Source organism: Mustela nivalis (assembly GCF_964662115.1).
Source record: "Mustela nivalis genome assembly, chromosome: 4".
Lineage (NCBI taxonomy): Eukaryota > Metazoa > Chordata > Mammalia > Carnivora > Mustelidae > Mustela > Mustela nivalis.
Genome location: NC_139023.1, coordinates 72,487,616 through 72,513,495, shown reverse-complemented (window position 1 = coordinate 72,513,495; position 25,880 = coordinate 72,487,616). Strand labels below are relative to the sequence as shown.

General features: G+C 37.9%; 1 protein-coding gene across 1 annotated transcript in view; it reads right to left on the bottom strand.

Moving 5' to 3' along the window:
• Positions 1-25,880, bottom strand: part of SLC7A11 (solute carrier family 7 member 11) — a 76,823-nt gene that overhangs the window by 11,771 nt on the left and 39,172 nt on the right. The window contains exons 7-11 of the mRNA XM_082727590.1: positions 9,930-10,053; positions 7,689-7,792; positions 6,714-6,810; positions 5,018-5,167; positions 3,598-3,775 (exon numbers count right to left, since the gene is read on the bottom strand). Coding sequence (XP_082583716.1) covers positions 3,598-3,775; positions 5,018-5,167; positions 6,714-6,810; positions 7,689-7,792; positions 9,930-10,053 — 653 coding nt within the window. The remainder of the gene's footprint in view (positions 1-3,597; positions 3,776-5,017; positions 5,168-6,713; positions 6,811-7,688; positions 7,793-9,929; positions 10,054-25,880) is intronic.

Below are 25,880 nucleotides of genomic sequence, written 5' to 3'. Positions count from 1 at the left end.
GCTCCCCAGTACGATTCTTCATCATCACAGATGCTGCCTAAACACAGCTGTCCCCCATATCTTGCTTTAGCAAGAGGGACCGACTTCCAGTCATCCCACTCATCTCAGCTGTGACAAGGTCTGGCTGGTAAAGGGAGACAGCCAAGCCGAACACCTACTGCAAGCCCTCACCAGAGTTTGCCAGGTCTAGCTACCTCCATGCATGTGAGTATGTCAGTGGGGTGTCCGCCCCAATTTTCCTTGGGTGAGAAACTCATGCTTCTGTAAATAAATAAATACCTAGAAAAATTCACTACTCTGTCACAGATGGCAGAGAACTGTGTTCTGTGTATCTGACTATTCCCTTAAGAGCACATTTTCTCCTCACCTTAGGAATGCTATCAAACAAACCGTGGTTCAATACTGGCATCCTGTGGCCAGAGAAATTCATCAAATCTAGGAAAATCTCAGATCCTTGGTTCTGAACATGCCTGGCTATCTGTACCAAGCAGCTCTTCACCATTTCCTGAAGGCTGTTCATCTGCTTCACATTGTTTGTGAAAGCCCCTTAGGTGAGTTATGTTTTGATCAATTCTCATTTTAGAAGGCTAATGCATTAATATACATCAGGATGAAAAAAAAAAGATAATAGAAATTCTAGAGACTGTTACCCAACAACACCAACAAAAATCTAATATGAAATCACAGAAGCTCTCCAAGTTCACACTGAGCTTTTTCCTAACAAGAAGGCAGTTGGGAAAAGAGGCAAGGTGGTGGGCAGGACTCCGCTGTTCCGTGTGTCTATGTATGAGTGTTTTGTTTTGGCCAAAGGCGAGGAAACTACTTGCTATTGCAGCAATAAATATTACGAAATTCTTTATTTTCCTACAAGAATGCTGCCTAAGAGGAAAATCAAACAAAATTATGGAGGATTGTTGTTTTTTGCTACTCACTTTCAAGGCGGCTATAAAGATAAAGGGTTACAAGGCTCGCAATTTAAAGGCAGAATTGCCATGCTCCCTGGTAAGACTTAATGGCATTTTGAGATCCAAATAACCATTATGGGACTACTGCATCGCGGCTGCTTTCACAAACGGCCACACTAAATTTGGAGTCCTTGGAGATGTTTGAAACATCATTAGAGATGGAAAAGCAACAAAAACCTTCAAAATCACACAAGCATGGAAAACCATCAAAGAAGGATCAAGTATGAAAACTGGCAGCTGGTAGGCACTGACAAAGAAAGGGTGAAAAATATGTACATGGTAGTGATGGGAAAGGATGTTTAGAGTGGGCGGCCTCCCGATGGGAGGAGCACAATGCCTACTACGAGGGAGAAAGCACAGAACCTGCTCTCTCTTCACCCTCTGCCTCCTCCTCATCCAATTCTAAGGCTACTAGCTCTCTCTTCATCAATTCACCTGCTCTCCATGGCACTCAGGGGTTTCAAATGTCTCTAGCCAAAATAGGACACAGACACAGACCTCGAAATGATGAATGCCAATCTGTTTCCAACACTGGTAATGAGGACAGCAATTCTCAGGATAGTTATTGTTAAACTAGATTCTTTTTTTTTTTTTTTTTTTTTTAGGAAAGCCTCTATATCTATTGCCTGCAACAGAGAAGATGTAACTAAAAATATTCCACAGATAACTAGTGTGATCTAAAAGGAAATAGAGATTAAATACCCTGCCAGACAAGCAGTGTGCCCGGGTTAACCTTAAGGAGCCCAACTAAGGAGAGTAATACCTCTTCAGGGAGTCAGTGTTGCTGGCTAGAAAACAAAATTCAGATATAAATAGTAGCATAAGGTCTAAAGATACCAAATACCAATTAAAAGCTAATGAAGAGTAGTAGCAAAAGTCTATTTTAAATGGCTGACTTCTAAATGAGTTTGGGTAACACACTGGAGGGTCAAGAGATATATATTCCTATTCCGAGGTTTTTTTGTTTTTTAGTTTTACTAAATAATAATAAACACTGACATTATTTATTAGCAGTTTTACTGTTTTACCAGAAATATCAGAAATCTCCCTGAACTCCATACTGGGCTTTTAAAAATTAATTATGTTTAGGGGCGCCTGGGTGGCTCAGTGGGTTAAGCCGCTGCCTTCGGCTCAGGTCATGATCTCAGAGTCCTGGGATCGAGTCCCACATCGGGCTCTCTGCTCAGCAGGGAGCCTGCTTCCTCCTCTCTCTCTGCCTGCCTCTCTGCCTACTTGTGATCTCTCTCTCTCTCTCTGTCAAATAAATAAATAAAATCTTTAAAAAAAAATTAATTATGTTTAAAGAAGTAAATTAAAATGTTGTTTTCTAAAACTCACTAAACTCACCAAACTGACCAGCAAGAACACAGATGTTCTTCTGGCTACTTTTTTTTTTTTTTTTTTTTTAACTTCTTTCTTGTCTCCCAGGCACCCACTTTAGAAAGAGCATGGACTTTGAAGTCCAGCAGATGTGGGCTCAAATCCTAGCTCAATGGTTTAAAATCTGTACACTTAAAAATAAATTCTATATCTCTCTGAGTCCTGGTTTCCCACCAGGTATAGAAAGAACAAACAGTATCTCACACAGGGAACTGTGGCAGATGGGATGAGCTGATGTGAGTGAAAGGCCTCACTCAGCACGGCCCCTGACAGAGAGGCAGGCTTTCCACCGAGACTGCTCCTAGGCACCCTTTCTACCTACTCATATCCTGTATTTCCTCTTTCCCCAACTTACCTGGTCACCAAGCCCTTTGGGTTTTTCTTCTTTAACAGCTTTCACTTTCTCTTGGACCCTGCCAACACCGTCCCTGTTCAGACCCTTCTTCATCCTTGTGTAGGGTCACTGTGATTACTACCAATCCTGAGTCTTTTCAGTCTTGATCCTCTGTAATCCATCCTCACTGTACCCAGCATGATTTTTATAAAATAAAACACTACCTGAGTTTGAATTCTAGTTGGTCTACTTAGTATCTGCATGACTTGGAACAACTCACATGAATGGTATAACTCAAAAATCTTTAAAATGGGGATGAGAACTTTTGCTACCTCAGAAGGTTGTTATAATGAAGAAATAAGGTCATATTCTGTGCTGACACACGGAAACCACACAATAAATTGTGAATTGTTATTCTTCTCTTCATCATTCCTGCTGTTCTTATGACCTTTCTGTGATTTACATGCCTATTAAATAGGGTTGTGTCATAACGCTAATATTTAGGACCCCTGTGGGTCTCTGTCTCACTCCGTGCCAAGTCTCATAATCACTCAGCAAATAGCATGTTATGATATAGAATCAATAAACTGAGTTCAACCCAAAACAAAAAATAAATAGGTAGTAAGGGATTTAGGAAAGCAATCAGGTCATTTATAGAACTGCTGATAAAATTCTATCTAAAAAAGCTGTTCTCTTCAGACGTGATCAGAGCAGCTCAAACTAAATATCCTGAAAGGACTGAGTGGCTGTACCCTAAACATCTTTCCCACTTTCCATCTCCTAGTTCTAATTAAAAGGCAATAATGTATTTGAACTAATAGTTGCCTTACTTCTATTCTTAGACTTTAAGGAGGGGAGGGGATGTACACACAGATGGGTTTCCTACAACATGGTCCTGAAACTGTATAAAAGTCTTACCTGACATTCTTCTAAACCACTTGGGTTTCTTGTCCCATATAATAAAGAGATAGTATGCAGGAACCCCAGTCAGAGTAATGATGAAGCCAATTCCTGTACTAAATGGATCCGAATACAGGGAAAGGGCAACCATGAAGAGACACGTGAAGGAAAACAAAGCTGGGATGAACAGCGGCACCTGGAACACAGCACAGGGGGAGAAAAAACATCACTTCAAACAGTTCCAGAGACAGAAGATGGATTCAAGAGAAGGACATCAGTCAAAGGATCGGATGATCCCCCACTGGTCACGTGAGCAGGTAACAGGCACCATCCCAGCTTACCTTAACAGCAACAGCTTTTGATAGGGCACAGAGAATGTAGCAAACATACTCCCTTAAATTTTTTATAAATCTTTAAATAGAATAAAACCTGAGGATAAACAAGTGTGTTTCATTAGAGATGTTTTGTTTAAATGGTTTGACTAGAGAAGTACAATTATGATTTATGTTTCTGATTTTAAAAGGTTGGCTCTTTGATAATTATGATTAGAATCTGCTTTAATGTAGAGTCAAGAGCACGGGCTGCTTGTTACATGTTAAAGCCTTACAGTGCATATTGATTTTCTGTTGGAGACTCACAATAAGAACTGACAGGAATAAAACAGACCAACTCCTATTCGACCGCTAATAAAGATGTTGCTCACATTAGACAATGGATGTAATTAGAAACAAATTCTGACAACATGACTGACAATATTATCTGTGTTATTTCTTAAAAGCAAATAAACAGTGAGGTCAAATCAATCCATGAACGTTCACGGCTAAAGGAGATTAGAAATATATTCGTCAACTCTCCCGAAAGGAAATGCTTAGTTATAGTAAAGGGTATTTATTCTATTAAGTGGTACGTTCATACACCTTCACTTTCCTATGTAGTTACATTTTTATTCCTTCTAGAATATATAATGTAAAAAAGAGCAATGTCTCAAGTCATAACATTTAAGAATACTTAAAACGCCCGTTTTGTAAAGCAGCATCCTTTTTAGAGTTTCAGTTAGTGACAATTCCACATGGGTCTGCCTCCCTCTTTCTCAGCATGGCTACCCACAATTACTTAGCATAAAGATAAAAATATCCCACACTTTGAACACATCAGGTCATTCGACATATCCAAGAAAAAGCAACATAACAAATGCCCAGTGTATCTACCCCTTTTCAGAGCTATGACATACAGAGTTGAGTTCGTCACATAAACGCCAGGATGAATTATTTTTCCAAGCTCAAATAAATTCAACATGAAGGCACTACCTGCAAGAGTTAAACATTTTGTTCCAGAGGATGCTGCCCCCCCCAAGCTCCTCATCATCAAGTTATGACAAAGGGAGGACTAGGTATTAGAAGAAAGATTTATGTAAACCCATCAAGATTACTGAGGTTACCTTGAAAGGACGATGCATATCTGGGCGTTTGTATCGAAGATAAATCAGCCCAGCAACCGCCAGCCCAATAAAAAGCCACCTGGCAAAACTGAGGAAATTCAGAAGACTGTAGAGGTCCCCAGAGAAGAGCATTATCATCGTCAAAGGGTGCTAGGGGGAAGCAAGGGGGCGAGAGACCAGACTGGGTGAGTTCAAAGAGAGCACAGCTGATAAAACAATCAAATCACTAAACATTATGATCATCTTTTTCATATGATATTTATACTGATAAACTACCGCAGTGATTAAAGCCTATATTCAACTAACTTCCTATCTATATTCTGCTCTTATACCCCATTACGCACCAGTGACGGTATGAGAAAGTCATCATCATTACCACTTAATCAGATGGAATGTCACATGGATGTTTAGTTCTTAGTTGTTTTTCATTTGACAGAAGAGAACATGTTTTCAAAGAGTGAAACACAGGATATTCCATGACTTAAATTTAAAGGCCCAGAGATTGAGATGATTAGCAAATAGCTAATACAAAGAATCAGAAGGATACCCAATTAGAAAATTTGCTGAGCCCTCTGTAAATGGTTACTGACAAGGCCTTGGCTAAGCACACGCATGAAACACAGCCACTTCGAGGTGACTCTGTCATCCCCTGAATGCAAAATAGTGACCTTTCCTTCCTCCACACTTACTCTCCCCGTGTGCTGGCCATGTGTGACCCTCAAGACCACAGAAAAGAATGGAGCTCAGAGATCAGCATAGCAAGTCTCTGCAGCTGCACACGCCAAGGACAGCACGACTGATAGGAGAGGCTTAAAATGAAAGCCCTCTCCACCGAATAATACATTCTGTTCCCACAAGTGACGTTAACTTCCAGATTCCATGCAGAGAGTCCGCAGACTTTACAAAGAGATTTCAAGGAAACATTCTGAAACAGATTAAATGCATGAAACAAAATGCCCAATGTATTCTATGGGGTTCCTGACAGCAGAGTCCATTTGACAAAAATGTTACAAAAATAGTAGGTGAAAATAAATATAACATTACCAATGGGTATTAGATCAGATTTTTATACCTTATGCAGTTTTTTTGTATCCCACGCTTCACAAAGACTTTGCTTTAAGAATTCTCAAACTCTATAATCTTTCACAATTCTACAAATTTCAGTTTGGGTGCTTTTATTTCTTCTCTTTAAGAGCTGGTCTCAAATACCTCACTTTTAATCATGGAATTCCTGCACTGTCTAGTACTTCAAGCAATTTTTTCTGTTAATTTTGCATGCATTTCCTTATAAGGGGCCTATGATACTGTGAGGTACATCTAGGTGTTTGGGGACTGTGACTTTTAGCTCCACTTTCAGTACACAGAATTGGGACTTGTTGCTCTATATCGTTTCCTGAGTGGCTCTGGGTCACTGACAGGAGCCTAGGCCATCACTTCCCTTAGACCTCGCAAATTTGGACAAAGGCGAAAAAGAAGTGGTGTGGTTATTGCCCCATAGCATCAGATATGCATCGCAAATACTGAATAAAGGGAAGCAATGGAAAATATCCTGCATCCCAAACTCCACCAAGGTACACACAGAGCCAGTTCAGCAATGAATGAGAAAGTAAAGCACGATCTAACGTCTGCTTTGAAATCCTCCTTGCTAACCTGTTATTTAAGCTTATATCTAGGTATACTTTTTAATATGCATTACCAAAACAATAACAGCTGGCAGAGGAGTGTGCTTGCGGACATGAATCATGGAGAGGATTTCTGGAAGGTGACCCTCTCGAGACGCAACATAGAATAACCTGATGGGAGAAAAATGTGGGTGGAATTGACTGTATAATTGATCATTTCAAAGGGAAAAATCCAGAAATCTATGAGAAAACTTGCATCTAATTCGATATCAAATGGTTTGGCATTTCTGAGGTGATTACTTCCGTTTCATTGTTCAGGTAAGGCAGAGAATCATCAGGAGAAATCTGACTTCAAATTGCATAAAATCTGCCAATGTATTCTCTTATTCTTTGAGGAGAAACAATAGCAACATCCGACTCAGCATGGCTCTTGCTACATATAAATAGCTCTGGATTCCTAGGATTGTATGTGCCCTATCTATCCAATCCAGCCCAATATACAAACACATGCACACATACACACGTACAAACACAGACATGCCCATGTGCACACACCATTTACATTTTTCTGATTGGATCTTAATCTTATGTTAAAATAAAAGGGGCTTTGGCATCAAAACAAAAGGTATACGGATGATGGGGTGGTGATTTCTGGTGTCTCTTACTCTACTTTTTTTCTTGTCACCTTTAGAGAAACGAAAGATTTTATCACCAGAAATAAAATACTGTTGTTAGACTCTGTAGACATACTGTTGAAAGAAAGAAAGAAAGAAAGAAAGAAAGAAAGAAAGAAAGAAAGAAAGAAAAAAAGAAAGAAAAAAAGAAAAAGAAAAGCTCCACGTCTGGCTTCAGCATGGGCTATGAGTAGACAAGCAGTGCCCTCTAATGGGCAGAATGGGACGTGCTACTTGGACCAAGACTTCGATCTTACATGTCTCTTTAAAAACAACAGGTTTGGAGGCACTATTTCTTTTCTTTTTAAACCTACCCTTATCACATCCAATCTCAAAAACAGAAATGCATTTCTGGAAATGCTTGAACTCACTCACCTGGAGACAGCAAACACACCACCATTCATGGAGCCAAAGCAGGAGAGGGCAACAAAGATCGGAACTGCTAATGAGAAATTTCCCAGTAGCCGCTCAGAAAAGGTCTAGTGAAAGACAGAACGAAGCAAATTAATGCTCTGCCAGAAAGTGGAATAAAATGAAGCAATTTAGGCCAAACTCGCTCTATGACTTTCTTTTAGCCTCTGATACGTGTATGTTTTATAGTTCTTCTTTTTGGTTAGGGTCAGACTAACTTCTTAGACAATAATCGAAAGCAAGTACCATGGCATTGCTTCTTGCAAAACTATGGGCAAAGGTCTAAACAAGCACCTTCTCTCCACTTTCAAAAAGCAACGATCCATTTATTGAATCTTTATCAACTGTGGTATCCACATTCTCTGATTCTGGTAAGTAGAAAAAGCTCAGTTCAGAAGTTCTCCTATTGGAGACAGAAATCCTTCTGCAAAATGCCTTCTCTGTAGCCTGGAAAGCCACATTTTGATAGTGAAATACAAATGTCCACTGAGAAGTATCACAGATACTTGTTTCTTACACCAGCTCTCCTGTTATGACACAGAAGTACCAGTGAGACATGACTGATTACTCAATCATTTATACTGCATACACGAGCAGTTCTGAAAATCTTTTGCTCCAAATAATCACAGTAGCTGAATATCTGTTTATTGAGTCCCTTCCTCCCTCTCAGGTACTTGCCAGTTCCTTCTGTGGCTTCCTATAAAAAGACTAGGATATAAATACAAGTCTGGAAAAATCAAGCCACAGAAAATACGAAAAATAAACAACAAAACTTCTGGAATTTCCTTTTATGCCACGACATAGGCAACACTGCAAATTTCCATAAAGGATGTATTAAAAAAAAAAAAAAAACATACACACAATACACACACACAAAAACTACATGGGAGGGGCGCCTGGGTGGCTCAGTGGGTTAAAGCCTCTGCCTTCGGATCAGGTTGTGATCCCAGAGTCCTGGGATCAAGCCCCTCATCAGGCTCCCTGCTCAGCGGGGAGCCTGCTTCCTCCTCTCTCTCTGCCTGCCTCTCCACCTACTTGTGATCTCTGTCAAATAAATAAATAAAATCTTTAAAAAAAAAATACATGGGATTCTTTGAGTTGTCCTTGATGCAGCCGTGTAATTAATGGACCACATTACACTCACAGAGTAAATACTGCCCTTTCTACTAAGCTGAAATGACTGACCTGACATCAGCAAGCTCTGGACACTGGGTTTCTGGTAGGAATTATAGCAGTGGCAAAGTCTTTTTTTTTTTTTTTTTTTTTTTAATACAGTGGACACGTATATAGGTTCACATGAAATGAGATAATTTGTTCCCTATGGGTATTGCCAATATGAGGTAATAGTGACTATTTTAAAAAGAACTGACATCTAGTGATGGGAAGTTATTTTTTCACCCTTCATTGTTATGAGGTCATGAATAAATGCCCCCTTACCAGCGAAGTTTTTATACAAAAAAAAAAAAAAAAAAAAGTATGTGTCACAGAATAACAGTCCGATAACATGAACTTTGAAAGCAAAGACGGTCCTGAAGTCAAATAAATTTTGGAAAATGCTATAAAATTATGAGTATCCACTTCTTACAGAGCTAAATTGCACATTAGTATCCTAAGTATTCTGATAAGTGCTATAGCAATGACATCTGTTTAACTTTGAATGACTCAATATTTCCAAAAATTAATAATATCCCATTACTGGTATTTGAAAAATATACTAGAACAAGCAAATATATACGGTCAATCCCTTGGAAATCCTTAAGTGGTACGTTGGGAAAAAAAGACTTTAAGTTAGCATTTGAAAAGTTTACAAACAGGAAAGGGTACAGAATAAATTACAATTTTCATACCAAAGAATACCTTCATTTAAAGTCAGGAACTACCCAACTGCCCACCTAACCTGAAAGTCATGTCGGAAGAACACTATCTTCCATTCAACATGCACACATAAAAATGTGTTTTCAAGCATGAATATGGGGAAACATTTTACACAAAATGGACAATGCAGAGAAATCATATAGGATTTGGGCTATATCAGTTAAATGGAGTATGCCAAGGTGTGCCCTAAATGTCTTAAGTGCTCATGATCATTCAGGTCAAGAAAAGATTACTGAATTTCAAAACACTTGCTGCTGGAGGGAACTACTATGAAATTGCATCAATTCATTAGCCTAAATTCAAATTGGCATTTTTCCAACTTGGACTTACCACCGCCACTGCATTGGAAAGCAACAGCTCCTCGGCACTAATGGTCGTAAAGTAGGCCACATTTGTTAGCACATAGCCAACGGTGACGATGGCCATGGATATACATATGGCAAGGGGGATGTTTCTGAAATGCACAAAGGAATTGTTTATTAGTCATCTTTTGTTAGTCATTCTCTGACAGCAAAGATGATCTGATAACAGGCTAATTCAAATAAAGAATAAAATAGTATGTATGATAATTACAGGCTCTGTTGCGTATGCATATTTTATCAGGGTGAAGTACTACAGAGTGCTTTGTAACTTAATAAGGTCATGGGACCAGGTACTTCATTTGTCTTGTCTGCTGCTCTACCCCGAGAACACATGGGTCCGTCCCATTCTTGTGCTCCATAAATGCTACAGTGTTTCTCACACTTGATCATGCATCACCTAGAGGGCTTGTTGAAACACAGTTTGCTGATCCCATCACAGAGTTTCTGACTCAGTGGGATTTGCATTTCTAACAAGTTCCTCTGCAATTGAGCTGCTGTTGGCCAGGGACCCAAACTTTGAGAACCATGGGCCCATATACCTTTCGAATACTAATTTACTGTCTCGACACCTTTCTAATCCTAGACCCCAGGAAAGTCTTTCACATTCAGCTTTTCCCCTTCAGTAACTTCCTTATCAGCAAATAAGTTGTACATTTCTAAATGTATGAGAGCAAGATGTATCTACCATTCCAAATGATAGTAATGATAATTTTATATATAACACAAAAAGCACAGAAGGGCTCACAATAATGACTTTGCACTGCCCTGCTGTGAGTTCAAAGGAAGCTCAAGATCATGAGTATCTATTAAAGCACCAGTGCAGATAATCCCATGAAATTAGAGGTGACATGCTGTGAAGTACATATGACCGGACCGTGCTGACACTCTGTGGCAGCCACAAGTACCGGGCACAAATGCAATGTTATGTCTTCATTTAATGCACCAGGAAAGCCAGAAGTTACTGACCCTAATAATTTGATTCCATGTTACCGATACACATTACTTGCTTAACATAATCACCTCTTCAGACTCTTTCCAGTTCAAGCAACTTAAACCTTCAGCTCCCTGCACAAAGGCTGATGGGTTTTTTAGCCATACAGCTTATCGGCCCTCATGGAGCCTTAACCCTGCTGGGTGCCACTAATGAAGACCTCAATATCATTTCTTCCAAGATGAAAATATAGTTCAGAACTGGGGGGCGGGGTGGGGGGGGAGAGGCACAGCCTGCCTCACTCCCCAAGCTGGGTATGTTTAGGACACGAAGTCCCAGCTCATTATGCTGAACAGCACTATCCCCTGTTGAGAACGGGCAAACCTAGCCAGTCAGCAACTGCCATTCATTATGCTGCTTGGAGCCTGACACTTCCCCTGATCCCCAAAGCCTTAAGCCTTGATGGGGAAACACATCGACCTCTAAATCCTGGCATCCTAATATAAAAGTAGCAGATGTTCCCCTTCCCCAGTGTGAAGAGGGTCCTGTGGAATTTTCTGTTAACACTATAACATGCATTGCTAGTTGTGATTGATATATGCTAAATTTAAGGAGAGGAAATCACCAGGCCAATTAAATACAAAGGAGTAAGTGGCATGAGGCATATTAAAGATGAATTCTGTTTCTCTGAAAGAAAGACGAGATGTAAATGCAAAGGGCTAAGAAGGCAAACATGAAGGTATATGTGCAGCGTTTCAACCACTCGCAGTATTATTTTAAACTTGAATCTTTTCTGTTTTTATAACATCCCAAATGGTGTGTTAAGCTCCTTCTCTGGAGGAGAGAAGCAGAGAGGGAGAGGGGGAGAGAGAGAGAGAATCTCTATTCCTTGCAAGGATTCGGGATTAAGAAGTGTAAAGTTTCTGGTAATAAAAACTGAGGTGACATTGTTAAGTGCAGTGAAGCAACTGACCTGTCCGGGACAGGCAGTCCTGTCACATCGTACGGTGCTGCAAATTAGCAGGGACAAGTCAGTCTGAAACGTGGGCTGTGGCCCTCCCAGCAAATTCTAGCCTCCGCTCAGCTCTTCCAAAGAAACCTCCCTGCTTCCTGCTTCAAGATCATGGTACATCTGAGGGAAGTTTTCTAAATTGATTTTAGCAGAAGGAATCCTAAAAAAAAAATCCCACTTTTTTTTTTTTTTTCTCCGTTTGTCAATGACAAAAACTATAGCAAATAGCTGCTGCCTTTTACTTGGTGGCCGTTATGTGCCGGATATTTTATTAGGTACTTTCCATATTTGCCTCATTTAATCTTTGGAAAATGCTGTGAGTTAGGAGCATCATCACCATCTTAATATGTGAGGAAATGAAGTCTTAGAGAGTCTAAATAGCTGTTTAAGGATATACAACTGGCAAACGGGAACCCAGAAGTCAGCTGATCGATCCTCGCGGAAGTCACAGCATTTTAACCATGAAAGCGTACTCTCTCTCTCTCCCTCTCATGCGTGTGGATCCTCAATCTCTCCACCCTTAATTTTCAGAGAAATCATAACTGTTGAATATGCTTACTGCAAATCTCCTAGCAAGACAGTATTTCTCATGTAGTCACTGAAAATGCAGTTTTATTTACCATAAAGGAGGAAAAGAGTTATTCCATGATTTTTATCATTTTTCTGCATGACACGAACTGTAATGTCAAGTGAATGTTTTCAAAAGTTTCAATTTTTAGAAAAGGGTTTTTTGTTTTGTTTTGTTTTGTTTTTTATTTTTTATTTTTATTTTTAGATTTAGAAGACAACAGAAGCTCACTTAATAAATTTCCCTGGACAGTTTTTGCAGGAAAGGAGGAAGAGCAGGTATGTTCGTCAGAGAAGCTGAAATGTACAGGTTATTAACAATTTTATTATCAGCCAGATATACTATACAGATACCAGAGGGAAAAAAATCAAAGGAGCTTAAAATGCAAGACAAAATTGAGAAAGGGTCTAACCTTGTTGCAATTTATAACATGCCCAATAATTCCTCTCTAAGTAAATTAAGCCATGAGAATTGGAAGGGGTGTGGCAAAAGAGCCACTATCTTCTGTCCCCAGGTCCCATTTCACTCCGACAAAGGGAAGGAGGAGAAGAATTTGTGGCTGCCTTGGCATAAACAGCAATCAATTACCAAGGAAAGCAGCTGACGTGTTCAGAAGGGCTTGGCACCATGTGGTTAACTCCTGGGTTTCAAGCATCAAAGCTTAAGAGCCACTGGGTGAGCTGATAAAAGCTATTAGGCCATGCCAGAGCAATCTTTCTGGAGGCTTTAGATGCAGAGGGCAGATAAGCACGGTTAGTAACTCAAGATTAAGGCAAATGGCACAGGATAATAAAATGAATTAAAGGGACTAGTAGACCACTGATATTTCAAGGCCTCTGTGTTATTGTGAGGTATCCTCCAATTCTAAGTGCAACAAAAGCACTGTCAGAATAAAAATGACCCACAACTATGAATTCTACTCTTTTTTGAATGTTTGTGCACATTTGTTATATTAACAAAATACATATGTATTAAAAGGGTTACTTAATCCTTAAGACCTTTAGTCATTATACAAAGTCTTTTCAATTAAAGGCCATTAAGTATGTGAGAATCCAATCACATTATTAGTTGCACTTAGTTTCAATCAAAAGGTCTTGGATAGTCCTCTTTTCCTGTGGGCTTACTTTAAATTGGCACCCATAACCCGTCTATGTCACACGTGGATAAATATTTGTTTTCTTTGAAATTATTAAATGGAGGTCTCTGCAACATCTGCTTAAAAACATTTCATTCTAAGGAATAGACCTTCCCAGGAATCCAAATGGTCCCCAAAGTAATGGCTGGTAGCTTCTATTTGTATAATCTACAAAGCACTGACAAATACACTTTATCTTCAAATATACACATGCCATTCCAAATCCTTTGTGGAATGAGAGAGAGTATGAACGAATAACAAACAAAACTCACATCAACTGAATGAAACAAGAGGTTGCTGAAGCTGTTCATGCCATTTTCAAATAAGGGAACCAAGACTCCGAAAGTTAAATGATGTGGCCAAGGTCATAAAAACAGTTAAGTGGGAGGGCTGAAACTTGAGCCTGGTCTTCCAGCTCTAAGTTCCACATTCACCGTAAATCCTGTCGTGATATCATGGTTGCTTTGTGCCTGCTTTAACTCCGTGGACAAGGTCCCTAGGATTCTCATGAGCTGACAAACATGTGTTTTATTTTGTATAAGTAATATAAATACCTGATGGCTGCATGTAACAATGTGACACGTTTTATGCCAAGTGTATTTCTCCATGCATGGAATAGCCATTGTAAATAAATTTACAAGTAATGCAGCATGGGATGAATTTCTTAATATGCTTTGCAACTATACAATAGAGCATCAGAAATGACCATTGTTTCCAATGCTTTATATTGGCTAGAAAGACTCCTTGCTGCAAACACAGAATGCGTCATAAGCTAGCTTGATTCTCCAGAAGAGATTTGAGGACATCTGAAGGTTTCAGGGATTTCTGATTTTCAAACCTATATGTGTCATGTAGTCATTACTTGAATTTAGAATATTCCTAAGACTGTTTTATAACTTGATCAAAATTTTCTAAGATTCCTGTGAATGAAAATAAGTTCCACACACTCCCCAGTGTTGCCCACATACAATGGGGACCACAGAACTCACTCATCCTGGAGCATCTAAAGTTGTCTTTGAGACGGGGGACTGGGTGTGAGGACAGTCAGTTCTGTTAAAGCATATTCTTTTACGTTCAAGAATCTTCTAAGGGAAGTGACTGATGCTTCACACTTTCTATTTAATAATCATTAATATTTTAGCACATGTATGTGACATTCAGGAGAAAGGATCAGGGGATGGAGGGATTCAGAAGTGTAAGAAAATGGTAAACTTAATATGTGAGAGGCAAAAAGAAAAGTAAGACAACTTTCAAAATATTTTTCATTTCTATGAATAAACTAGGCACTATTTATTCATATAAAATTGAAATGTAAGTGTGATTCATCCTAACACAAAGTATTTTAAAATTATATTAAGTACCTCTTGATTCCAAGTTTTTTAGAATCATACTTGTTTCACATTTTCTTTATAATTACACTATAGAGACCTTGAAAGCTTTTCTATAGCTCTGACACAGAAATGACTCAAGCACCTCTTTTATTTCTCTTTTGTATCCAACAATCAATTAATTAATTTTTGCTGAATCACTCTGTTTATACACTGGTATTAATTTTATCTCACTCCTCAAACTTCAGTCATGTGTTATAGACAAAAAGATAAGTAATAGTGTATCTTAAAGAAAAATCAATCCATATTTTTCATTCACATGATTTTTCCCCCATACATTTTTGTATACTTTCCCTGACTGTCGCTTATACCAAATCCCCCAGAGAGCTCTGGGCACAGAATCATCCTATCTGGCCATGTGATTTCTTTCTTTTTTCTTTTTTCTTCTTTTTAGGTTTTATTTATTTATTTGACAGAGACACAGCGAGAAAGGGAACACAAGCAGAGAGAGTGGGGGAGGGAGAAGCAGTCTCCCCACTGAACAGGGATCCCGATGCAGGATTCCATCATCACCTGAGCAAAGGGCAGATGCTTAACCAACTGATCCACCCAGGCGCCCCCGGCTATGTGATTTCTGACATTTCTAGCAGGGATTGAATTACAAATAAGTGTTTTCGATAGCTTTCCAGAATTGAAACAATTAGATTACAGATGGCTGGAATCACAAATTCCTTTGTGTGTTTTCAGTGATTTTGCCTCATTGTCATTTAGCTATCACTGTATCTCTAGTTATCCATGGTGAGTGGGAATTGGACTGTTAGTAACATAAAAGAAATGCACTTAAGGAGACATAGCAAGTAGTTGAAGGAAATGTGTGGGCTGTCACTGAAAGAAAAAAATATGTAGCAGAGGAAGCATCTAACTTAAGGACAATTTCTGGGCCAAGGATGAATGCAGAGATATGACAAGCAGATTGTCTCATAAAGATACACAGTCATCCCACTGATTTCAGGCATTAAATACCTGCCCTCTGCTCCTTACAGGATCACAGCAAGGCTATGCATGTTTTCAATGAAACGTTTTAAATTTCGATACCACTGATGTCTAATCTAAATCTCACCATTCTCCATTGTCCACAGATGAAGAAGTCCATAAACAGAAAGAGAAGACAGAGAGACCTGTAGAGAGATGTAAGAAATGAACAGACACAGATTACAAGACTGCAGGACTGAAGGAGGCTTGTGGGAGAATGTGAGGGAAGTAGGTACAGCAGCACCAAGAACAAAGAACTAAAATGGAAACTTACAATTCAGACACAGAGGGTGAGAAGCAATTAGAAGAACCATTCAATCCCTAAACACACTTAAATTTTTATCCTATTTAAATTCATCACTAAAAAATTAAGCTTGAGAGTGAATTTTCATCTGCTTGAATTTCATTCAAAAAAATTAATATGTAACCTTTTTTCTCATTTTCCAGAGATTTAGAGTATGTCTTTCAGATACATTACAATTATTCATGTTTACCATGGGTAACGATAAAGATATTAGAAGGCAAGTTTGAACGTATAGAACCATGATTGGTTTCCAATACAATGTTAGCAATTAAATAACTGAAAAGATAAAAATCTTTTAATAACAAGAAATTACATTTCACACCAATGTTCATTCAATTCTTATGTTTGTAAAACTGTTTTTACAATACGCCTTTTAAAATTTCATTATTTTCCTCAGGATTTGAACTGATATACACTATAATAACACAACATCTAAATGAACCATTCTTTGTAACAGAGTCCCTGACATTCAGATGTATGGCTGAAACATTAACTACCTACCACACAATTCTGTACCTCCACAGTACAAATTGTTCTTGAGAAGACCTACCCACATAAACCACATTTGCCAGATGCTCTTGTATTTAGGTGAGATGTTGCCTTAACCTTGATGTCAATTGATGTGGCAGTTAAAGGTCCAGCTGCATAAGAAGTGGGCTACCTCGTTACCCACTTTGACTGACTAACTGCTAATCACAAAGGATCTCTAGAGAGGCAAAAAGCCACACTATGAGAGGAATCTAGGTCACAAAACTAACATGTGGATGAAGGCCCATCAGATAGCCAGAGACACCAACATTGGACTGTTACATGATATAAAAATTAAATTTTTGATTGTTTAAAGCCATTAAAAACTTGCAGTGTGTCTACTGTTGAAGTTGGCATTATTCTAACTAATAAAAGAATGGAAGTCCTCATTATATCAAGATTTTAATTAATTCTTTTGTATAAGAGTTGAAATGGGTCCTCATTAAATTGTCTCCTATATTACATTGTTTTATAAGGGATCAGTATCTAATATAAAATTCTTCAAACAATGTCCCAAATTACAAAAGCCAAATGAAAACATTCATATCTGAGAATAGAAAAAATTAGTCATTATTCAAACTTCCCAGATACAGAGCAAAGATAGATTGCCTTGTTTGCCACTTTAAAATATAAAATCTCCTGCACTTATAACAATTGCCACCAATACAACAAAGATCAAAGCACAACCGCTTCTTGTTTTGACCAAGGACATACAATAACACAATGCAATGTTAAATAAATATACTTTTATGCCAGGAAAAGGCCACATAAATAAACATACCCACTTTGGCATAGTAAATAAGAATTAGAGTCAAAATTCCCTCAGGCCAGAAGCACTATCTTGGAAGGAACAGACAACATTTCTCCAACTATACATGCATAAATCAGGTCCAGGCGCATTTCTGATCAGCCACGTGATAAGAAATGGAACAGATAAACATGGAGACATTCAGCCACGACGAATAAACTACTGCTCCTACCACCAAAAATTGCCTTCGACATTTCCGACCAACAAGGACCAATCCAGTCCTTAGTAATAATTTCACATCTGTATCAGGTGGTCTTATAGATAAGTGACTTTCCAGTTGGGTGCTCTGGGAATCAGAACAGAAATGGGACACCTGGAAAGATTACAGACCACCCTGTTCTCACTTACTCCAACCACATCCATCCCCTCTTATTTGTTTGATGCGTTGATATTCTGCCACACAACTGAGAATTTCAAAGAGTTTTAAGATCACTCTTCTAGACTCTACAAGTTGAATTATGTCTTCAGATTCTTTTTTGGACCCAATACTGGCTTCCTAAAGTACAGTTTTGAAAATATATAGATTATTTCCATAAAGTAGCTATATATGAATGATTATACAGGTATGTATGTATATATTTGACCTTATAAAGTTGAAAATGATGTTTGTTACTGTAACAAGTTCCTATTTATACTCCTTACTCATAGGGTCATTCTTAGTAGGAAGGGTACAAGGTTGACAGATGAGCCAAGAACTATGGCCCGGCTTCAGTCAGTGGTAGATCCACATGAGAACGTGACACAGCAGGCTGATGAAGCAGTAGAGGAAGGCGACGATGAGAAGACATAGAATTGATGGGCCAAGTACCCTGCCAGTCGAGAGAGGTAATAGGTCATTGTCAAGAAAGTGATGATGAAGACTCCTGATTGGAACAGTTCACAGCTCCCCGAAAAGGTCACAAAGGCCCAGAGATTGGCAGAATTTCCTGGAAGCCCTCCCTCTCCTCTCTGCCGGCTGTCAGTTCACTGAGATTCCTACTCTCAGCAGAAATGGAAATTTTGTAATCTTTTATCTTCGGCTCAGAAGTTAAACCCTCTGAACAATAAGCTTTTGTGTTGTAGTTTATATTTACTAATGTCCTTTTTTAGACTACAAGGATTCTTAGGCAAACCTCTCGCTAGGAATAGTTTCCTTAAGTCAACTATATTGTGTAGTGGCTGAGGGACTAGGAAAATAGAAGCAGTCCTCACATTTGCCCACTTTATAATCCCCCCTTTCCTTTATATTTTCAGCTCCATTTCGCCAAATCCTACAACCAATATATATATACTGTGTGTGTGTGTGTCTGTCTATATATGTCTATATATATATATATATCATCCCAGTTGCAAATTACCTTTCATAACATCTTTTCTCTGGAGTTTTGCCTTTGATTTTGCCTTCAGCTCATAGAGTTTTAAAAAACGTTCTGTACCTCAATCCGAAGACTAGGTCTAATCACATTCCGATCACTTGCAGGGACTCAAGGAGATATCTGGATCTCTCTAGGTTTAAACTTCTGTATCAGCTAAAAAGAGTATTGAATTGAGGCACGCCTCAGACTCTTGGTTTTGGTTCAGGTCATGATCTCATGGGTTCTGAGACTGAGCTCCAAGTCAGGCTCCATGCTCAGCAGGGAATCTGTTTGAGATTCTCTCCCTCTGCCCTCCCTTGACTCATGAACACACAAACTTGCACATGTGTGTGCTCTCTCTGTCTCTCTCGAATAAGTAAGTAAATCTTTATTTTTTTTTAAAGGTATTGAGTGAATAGAGTCTAAAGTCTATTTTACCTGAAAGTTTATTATTCAACCACTTTAGCAAATAAAGCTAATCCATGAAGATTGTTCAACAGAACATTTTAAAAACTCAATGGAGCACTTGTTCATGTACCAGAGCATTCTAAAGATATGCCTGCCATTGCCTTGTTCTGTTGTTTGGAGGAAGGAATAGGATGCCGCCGACTTTACAATCTCTTTTCATGGGCTCTGGAGATGATGATTCTATCCTCAGCCAGGAATACCAGCACATCAAAGCACCTTCTATCATTGCAACTTCAAAGTGTCACCCTGGCTGCAAATATTGATCATTACTAAAGACCACTTAAAGGAAAAGTGGTTTGTCCTTTCTTCCAGATTCTCAAATGATATCTGTAGATCAGGTCAGAGCTCTGGAAGGCCACCTTATAAGACCATTTTATCACAGACTCTTGTGAAATGTCTTTGCAAGACACTATATTTTATGCCTCAGCTTTTATGAAAACGTCATTGTAAACACATTTTTACAAATCATCTGAATATTAGGAGGACATTTGTAGTACTATTATCACTTGTAATCTCCATCTATTCATACCCGCCTAATTTTACAAAGAATTTATGGCCATTCACTGAGCATTGTAAAGTGCCCTCAAAGTGTTTCCTTTAAATCTGTAGTGCAAACATTTTGGAGAGGAATTGACAGGACTCCTTATTACCCTCAAAGATACCTCTGCTTTTCATTTAGCTTGTAACCACATATGGAAAGAGTTCCCAGCTTCTTTGGCTTCTTCTTCTTTTTTTTTTTTCCCCCTAATCAATCTTTTATTTCTAGGACATGTGGTTCATTAAAATAGGGAGAGAAGAGAACTATTTTGGAAGATACAACATAGGATTTAAGAAATTTTTAAAATAGAAACTTGTTTACAATAGGGACGGGAGGACTCATGAAAGTTACCAACTTTAAATTACTTCAACCAAACGAAGCTCTCATTTGACTTTCTTTTACACTATGTTCACAGCCATGAGATAGAACTGCACAAATCTTCCAAAAGAAGACTTAAAAAAAAAAAGGAAGTGAATGAAATGAATGGAATGAAATGAAATTAATGGAAATGAATGGAAATAAATAAATGGAAATAAACGGAATAAATAAATGGAAGTGAAGAGGAAAAAGGAAATAAAAAAGTTAAGAGGCAGCTTTAACAGAAAAAAATGAAATGTTTATTCCACCAAAACCTCATAAGAATTCTAAATTATCAAATCTCAGAGAACACCTGATTTACGAACAGGATAACACAGCCCCTATCCAAAATCATTTTTAATAAAAGGCAGGAAACCTCCTGAAGTTCATCTCAGATTTAATATCAAACACAGCAGCCACGCATGAACATTTCCCCATAAAACACAAACACAGCACGGCACAATGGGCTGGCAGCCATCAGTGGGGTGTCAGCAGAACAAACAAACAGGGTGTTGGAACCATGGGAGGGATCAGGCCTCGCAATCAAAGTGAAGCAGCCAATGGAAATGGACAGACTGAGCTGATGTCAATGAGGGAGGCAAAGGGGCTCAAGGAAGACTCATTTCTAAATGTACTACGGCAGCCAACTCACAGTCCTGGTCAAAACACCGAGCTTCCTGGTTGGCTGCTGGACTTCAGAGAGCAACGCAATTGTGCTTTTGTGTTGAATTTGATGCATAAATTTAGAATATACCAAGTGAATGGGAACCACCATAAGAAAACAGAGGCTGGTAATAAAATATTCCAACATTGCCATTCTTGTTCTGTAAAAAAAAAAGGAGTAAACTGCTAAAAGATGTCTAAAAATGCGACTCCAATATTTTCTAACAGATACTTGGTTCAGAGATAAGAAAGATTTCAAGAAAAAAAATGTATCTTATTCTTTCTAATGTATTTTTGCTTAGGAACTGTGTTTATTACCATATTTATAACCTATGTGGTAAAGGATTTTTTCTCAGGAATATAAATTCAACTGGTTCAAATATAATACAATATAATATACATAATACATAAATACATATATAAAATAATTAACTTCATTTATGTTTAATCCCTTACAGGGCAGTTTCAACAATTATAAGGATCATGAGGAAATTTTTTTGCATGTTTCCATTGCTATTTTCATTAATATTTTGACATTTGCTGTCTTGTTAAAAAAATATTCTGGGAAATAAAAAATCATTATAAAAGGAGCTCCATTAGTAGAGTTCAGGGATTAAAAAAGAAAGGCGAAAAGGGGAAAAGAGTGAGACTAATATCCCTGACAGTTATCTTGTAGGTTTCTTTAATTAGTATTTTCAAAATGTGGAAGAAGAAAAAGAAGAAAACAAGTTAATAATTAACTGTAGGATACAGGAAAAGAAATGTTTGGACTATAAAGGATTTAGTCATACATGTAGAATATATCTTTATATACAGGGCAGATTATACTATAAGATAATACTATCAAGATAATTTGAAAAACTGAGTCTTAAATTTCAAAGCATTATACAAGTTTTCTTCCTATTCATGAAAAGCCAAGAGTAGAAACTGCTTTTGTACAAATATGTTATATTGAATATTGATTTATTCAGAGAGAAAAAATAGTAAGTAAGGCCATCTTTCTGTCCAGATAAGAAAGAGTATTAAAACTTTCAATAAAAAATTGTATAGTAATTGGCTGACATATCAATCGAAAGATAAGTCAAGTAGAATAAATTACCTCGAAATACAACTTAGTATATAACATAAAAACAATATATGACAATTGGTGTAATTTATGAGTTAGCATCATAAGCTAAGTAAGTAAATATAATAAACTAAGGGATAATATGACTGTTCGGTAAATGCAGAGATATTGAAAAATTGCAGGGAGAATCAAAAGCCTACATTATATCACGCTAAAAGAAATCCATTCCAGATAAGTGAAAAAGCTTAATGTCAAAAAGAAATCAGGAACAAACAAATAAACAAAAAATATGAGTGATGTTGCAAAAAGATTTATAATAGAAAGCCAATACACAGAAATAGTTTAAAAACTTACATTTAAATGTAGTAAACTTAAATAGTTAACTAATTAAATTATGATATATAATAAATTCAAAGTTTTATGAACTGAATCATTAAGAAAACTTAGTTGCATGAAAAACTGTGACAGAATTTGACAACCAATATAATAATTAGTACCCATACTATACAAAGAATTCTGTTGAATCACAAATATTCATGCCCCAAAATGTCAACCACATCCAGCTATTAAACATAGGGGAAATATCAAGCTTCATATGTGATTTTTAAAAATACAATTTAAAACAATGAGGTATGAGCTTTGCTTTTCAATTAACAAAGATTTTTGTAAATAATGACACTCAATGCTGATTAAGTACTCTTAATTATTGCTATTGAGTGAGGAAACCAATGTACATGCTTTGGAAAGCATCTTGGTAATACAAAGGGATATTTTCTAAAAGTTTATTGCATTTGACGTAGTAATTTTGATCCAGCAATTTTCCTAAGAATATTTACAAAGATTTATCTATTAAATGTATAACACAGCATTATTACACTAAAAGAAAAGCCAAGAGTAACAGAAAAATGAGTAAATGCTGGTACACCTACCCACCATTATAATGGCGTTTACTAAAATTCACAAGATCTACGAAATCTAATGAAATTATTAAATGAAAAAAGCAGCATAGATCCAGATGACTCAAAAGCGCTAGAGCTGAGCTTGAGATCCAATAAATTGGGACGGCGGGACAGACTTCCCAGTGCCTTCAAGTTTTGGGGCATAGAGCAATGAATGACACAGATGGAGGCCCAGTCCTCGCAGGGGAAACAGATAATACATAAACGAGTAAACTCATAATGTAATGCCAGAATGACGAAGAAAAGTGCATATGTACATTATCTCAAGTAATATAATGCAATACATACATGCAAAGCACATTACATACAGAGGGGAGAAAAGCAAAACATCAAGATAGAAGAAGGACTTCTATGCGATGTGATTATGAGATAACAGGTGATTTTCATTTTCTTCTACATAGTTTTTGGTATTTTAAAATCTGATTATCAACTGTTATTAAAATAAAAGGGAGAAAGACCCCATACTGTTTATGAAAATAGTATGAAAATCATAAAGTTTTACTTTCTCAAACAGGGTATAGAAAACACAGAAAGAAGTTTTCATTTCTATAACTTGATTAAATAGATCGTTTGACCATAATTGCTAGGTGGAAATTTGCACCCTAGCCGTTTAAAAACGGCTCCAACAAGAGGTGTCTGTTAGGAGAAATAGGAGAAGGAGATCATTAGGTTGTCTTGTGCTCCCAGGAGCCCCAGGATCTGAGCTGTGGAGCGGGGGAGGCCAGGCTCAAGAGGTGAAGGGATGCCTGCAGGGAGATGCCTTCAAAATAGTAACTAAAGGAGCAGAAGCAGCCCTGTCTTTTGGAGAACAGGAACCTGTGGTTCTGCCTCGTCAGACTTGCATCAGAAACTTGACAGTTGGAAAACACCTCCATGCCCAGGCTGACACTGTCTCCCTCACCGCAGTTCAGAGTTCAGGTTGTGGCTCCACAAAAAGACAAAGGGCTCCGTGTTACCAGAGAGGGACATCGCAGAGTTCAATTTGCAGTTGTCTTCTCCGAGCATTTGCCACTGATGACCTCTCCTTGGCCAGAGGCCAGGCAAGAAGAGGATCAAATAGCAAAATACTTACATATATTTAAAATACATTTAACCTTTCCTCCACCACAACCTGAGCAGTTACAAATCAGTAGTTTAGAAGCATAAACTCCTCTTACGATCTATCTCACTCATTTATTTTGTCATTTTCTGGCTCAAAACAAAATTAATCATGTCTTCTATACCAGTTTCTCTTTTGCTTGCCTCAGGCCAGAATATGCAAGTGATATCATTTTTTTTTTAATATTTTATTTATTTATTTGACAGAGAGAGATCACAGGTAGGTAGAGAGGCTGGCAGAGAGAGAGAGAGAGAGAGAGAGGGAAGCAGGCTCCCTGCTGAGCCGAGAGCCCGACGTGGGACTCGATCCCAAGGACCCCGAGACCAATGACCTGAGCCGAAGGCAGCGGCTTAACCCACTGAGCCACTCAGGTGCCCCTGCAAGTGATATCTTGATTGTTTGATAATATCAATATAGGAAAATTAAATATTGCCCCCCCAAAGTAATATCAGAACTATTTTGAGAATCAGCATGTCAGTAAAAATCTTAGAGAAAATAAAAAGCAACTATTTCCTTACAATATCCTAGAATTTCAGCATTTCCTCATCATAAAGTTTCTGTTTTAATCATTTAACCAAATGACCTTCAATAAACAACCTGGAATAGATTATTTAATTCAGCTAGCCTAGGACCCCTTTCATTATGTGTTTGAAAAATAGCTTTAGAAAGTCGAATGCAGGCAAATGTTAATGCTTTTATACATTTTTAAAAGCAGTTTTGTTCCATTCTCAAATAACATTCAGGTCACTCTTAATGATTACATTCTTCCCTCAGCTAATTTCGAGGCTAAAATCTTGCCATATCCATCACTCTTAGATTTGTATTCAACAACACTAAGTGTTTGAAAAGAGGATGAGACCGGGATCAGTATTTTAAATATAAACCAACATAAACATAGACAAATTAACCCCTCTCTCTGGCTTCGGTTCTTTATCTTTACAATGTAAGGGATAGAAAATTTGATGGCTACTTCTCTCCCAACTCAAAAATCTCAGGCTTTGTGATATTTTCTCAAGATCAAGTCCATTGTGTGTTTAATCATAATAGGTAGGTAGTCTAATAAACTAGGCCAACCATACTAATGTGTGACAGGTGGAAGGTGAATGTGTGGAGAACTATTTGTCCACACAGGTAACATGAACAACTGAAACAATTTAGAAATTTAGAGACATTATCACATCCTTTGTTATCTATCCCTAAGAGAATGACCATGACAGTAGAATGTTGGGAAGAAAGGGAAAAAAAAAAAAATGACCTCATGAAAGGCCAACAGGAGAGACACTTTGGAGGAGGTGGGACATGAAATGTCTATAAAAAGCTCTGTGACAGCCAACCAACCAGGCTCTAAAAATAACTCTGCTTACAAAGTCAAACATGATAGTTTTTAATCTCTTATTTTGTGTTGTATGACTATATATTATAAACTTTAGTTCTACATATTATGAAGTATTTGAGTGTTATGCCATAGAGTTAATTTCATAAACCCTTGTCCATTCAATATCTTACCATATAAAACAGTAGCCATGATGTTTTATCACTGCATTCTCAATTAATATGCATTAGTATTGACTGTTATTAAGCTTTTGTCACAGATAGATCTCCCTATCTGTTCCACATATCGAACTTTAAAAGATAGAAAGGTGTGTGTGGGGGGGGGTGCCTTGATGGCTCAGTCGATTAAACAGCTGACCCTTGGTTTCTGCTCAGGTCATGATCTCTGGGTCATGGGATTGAGCCCCCTGTCTGGCTCCCCACTCAGCATGGAGTCTAGTTGGCTCCCTCTCTTTCT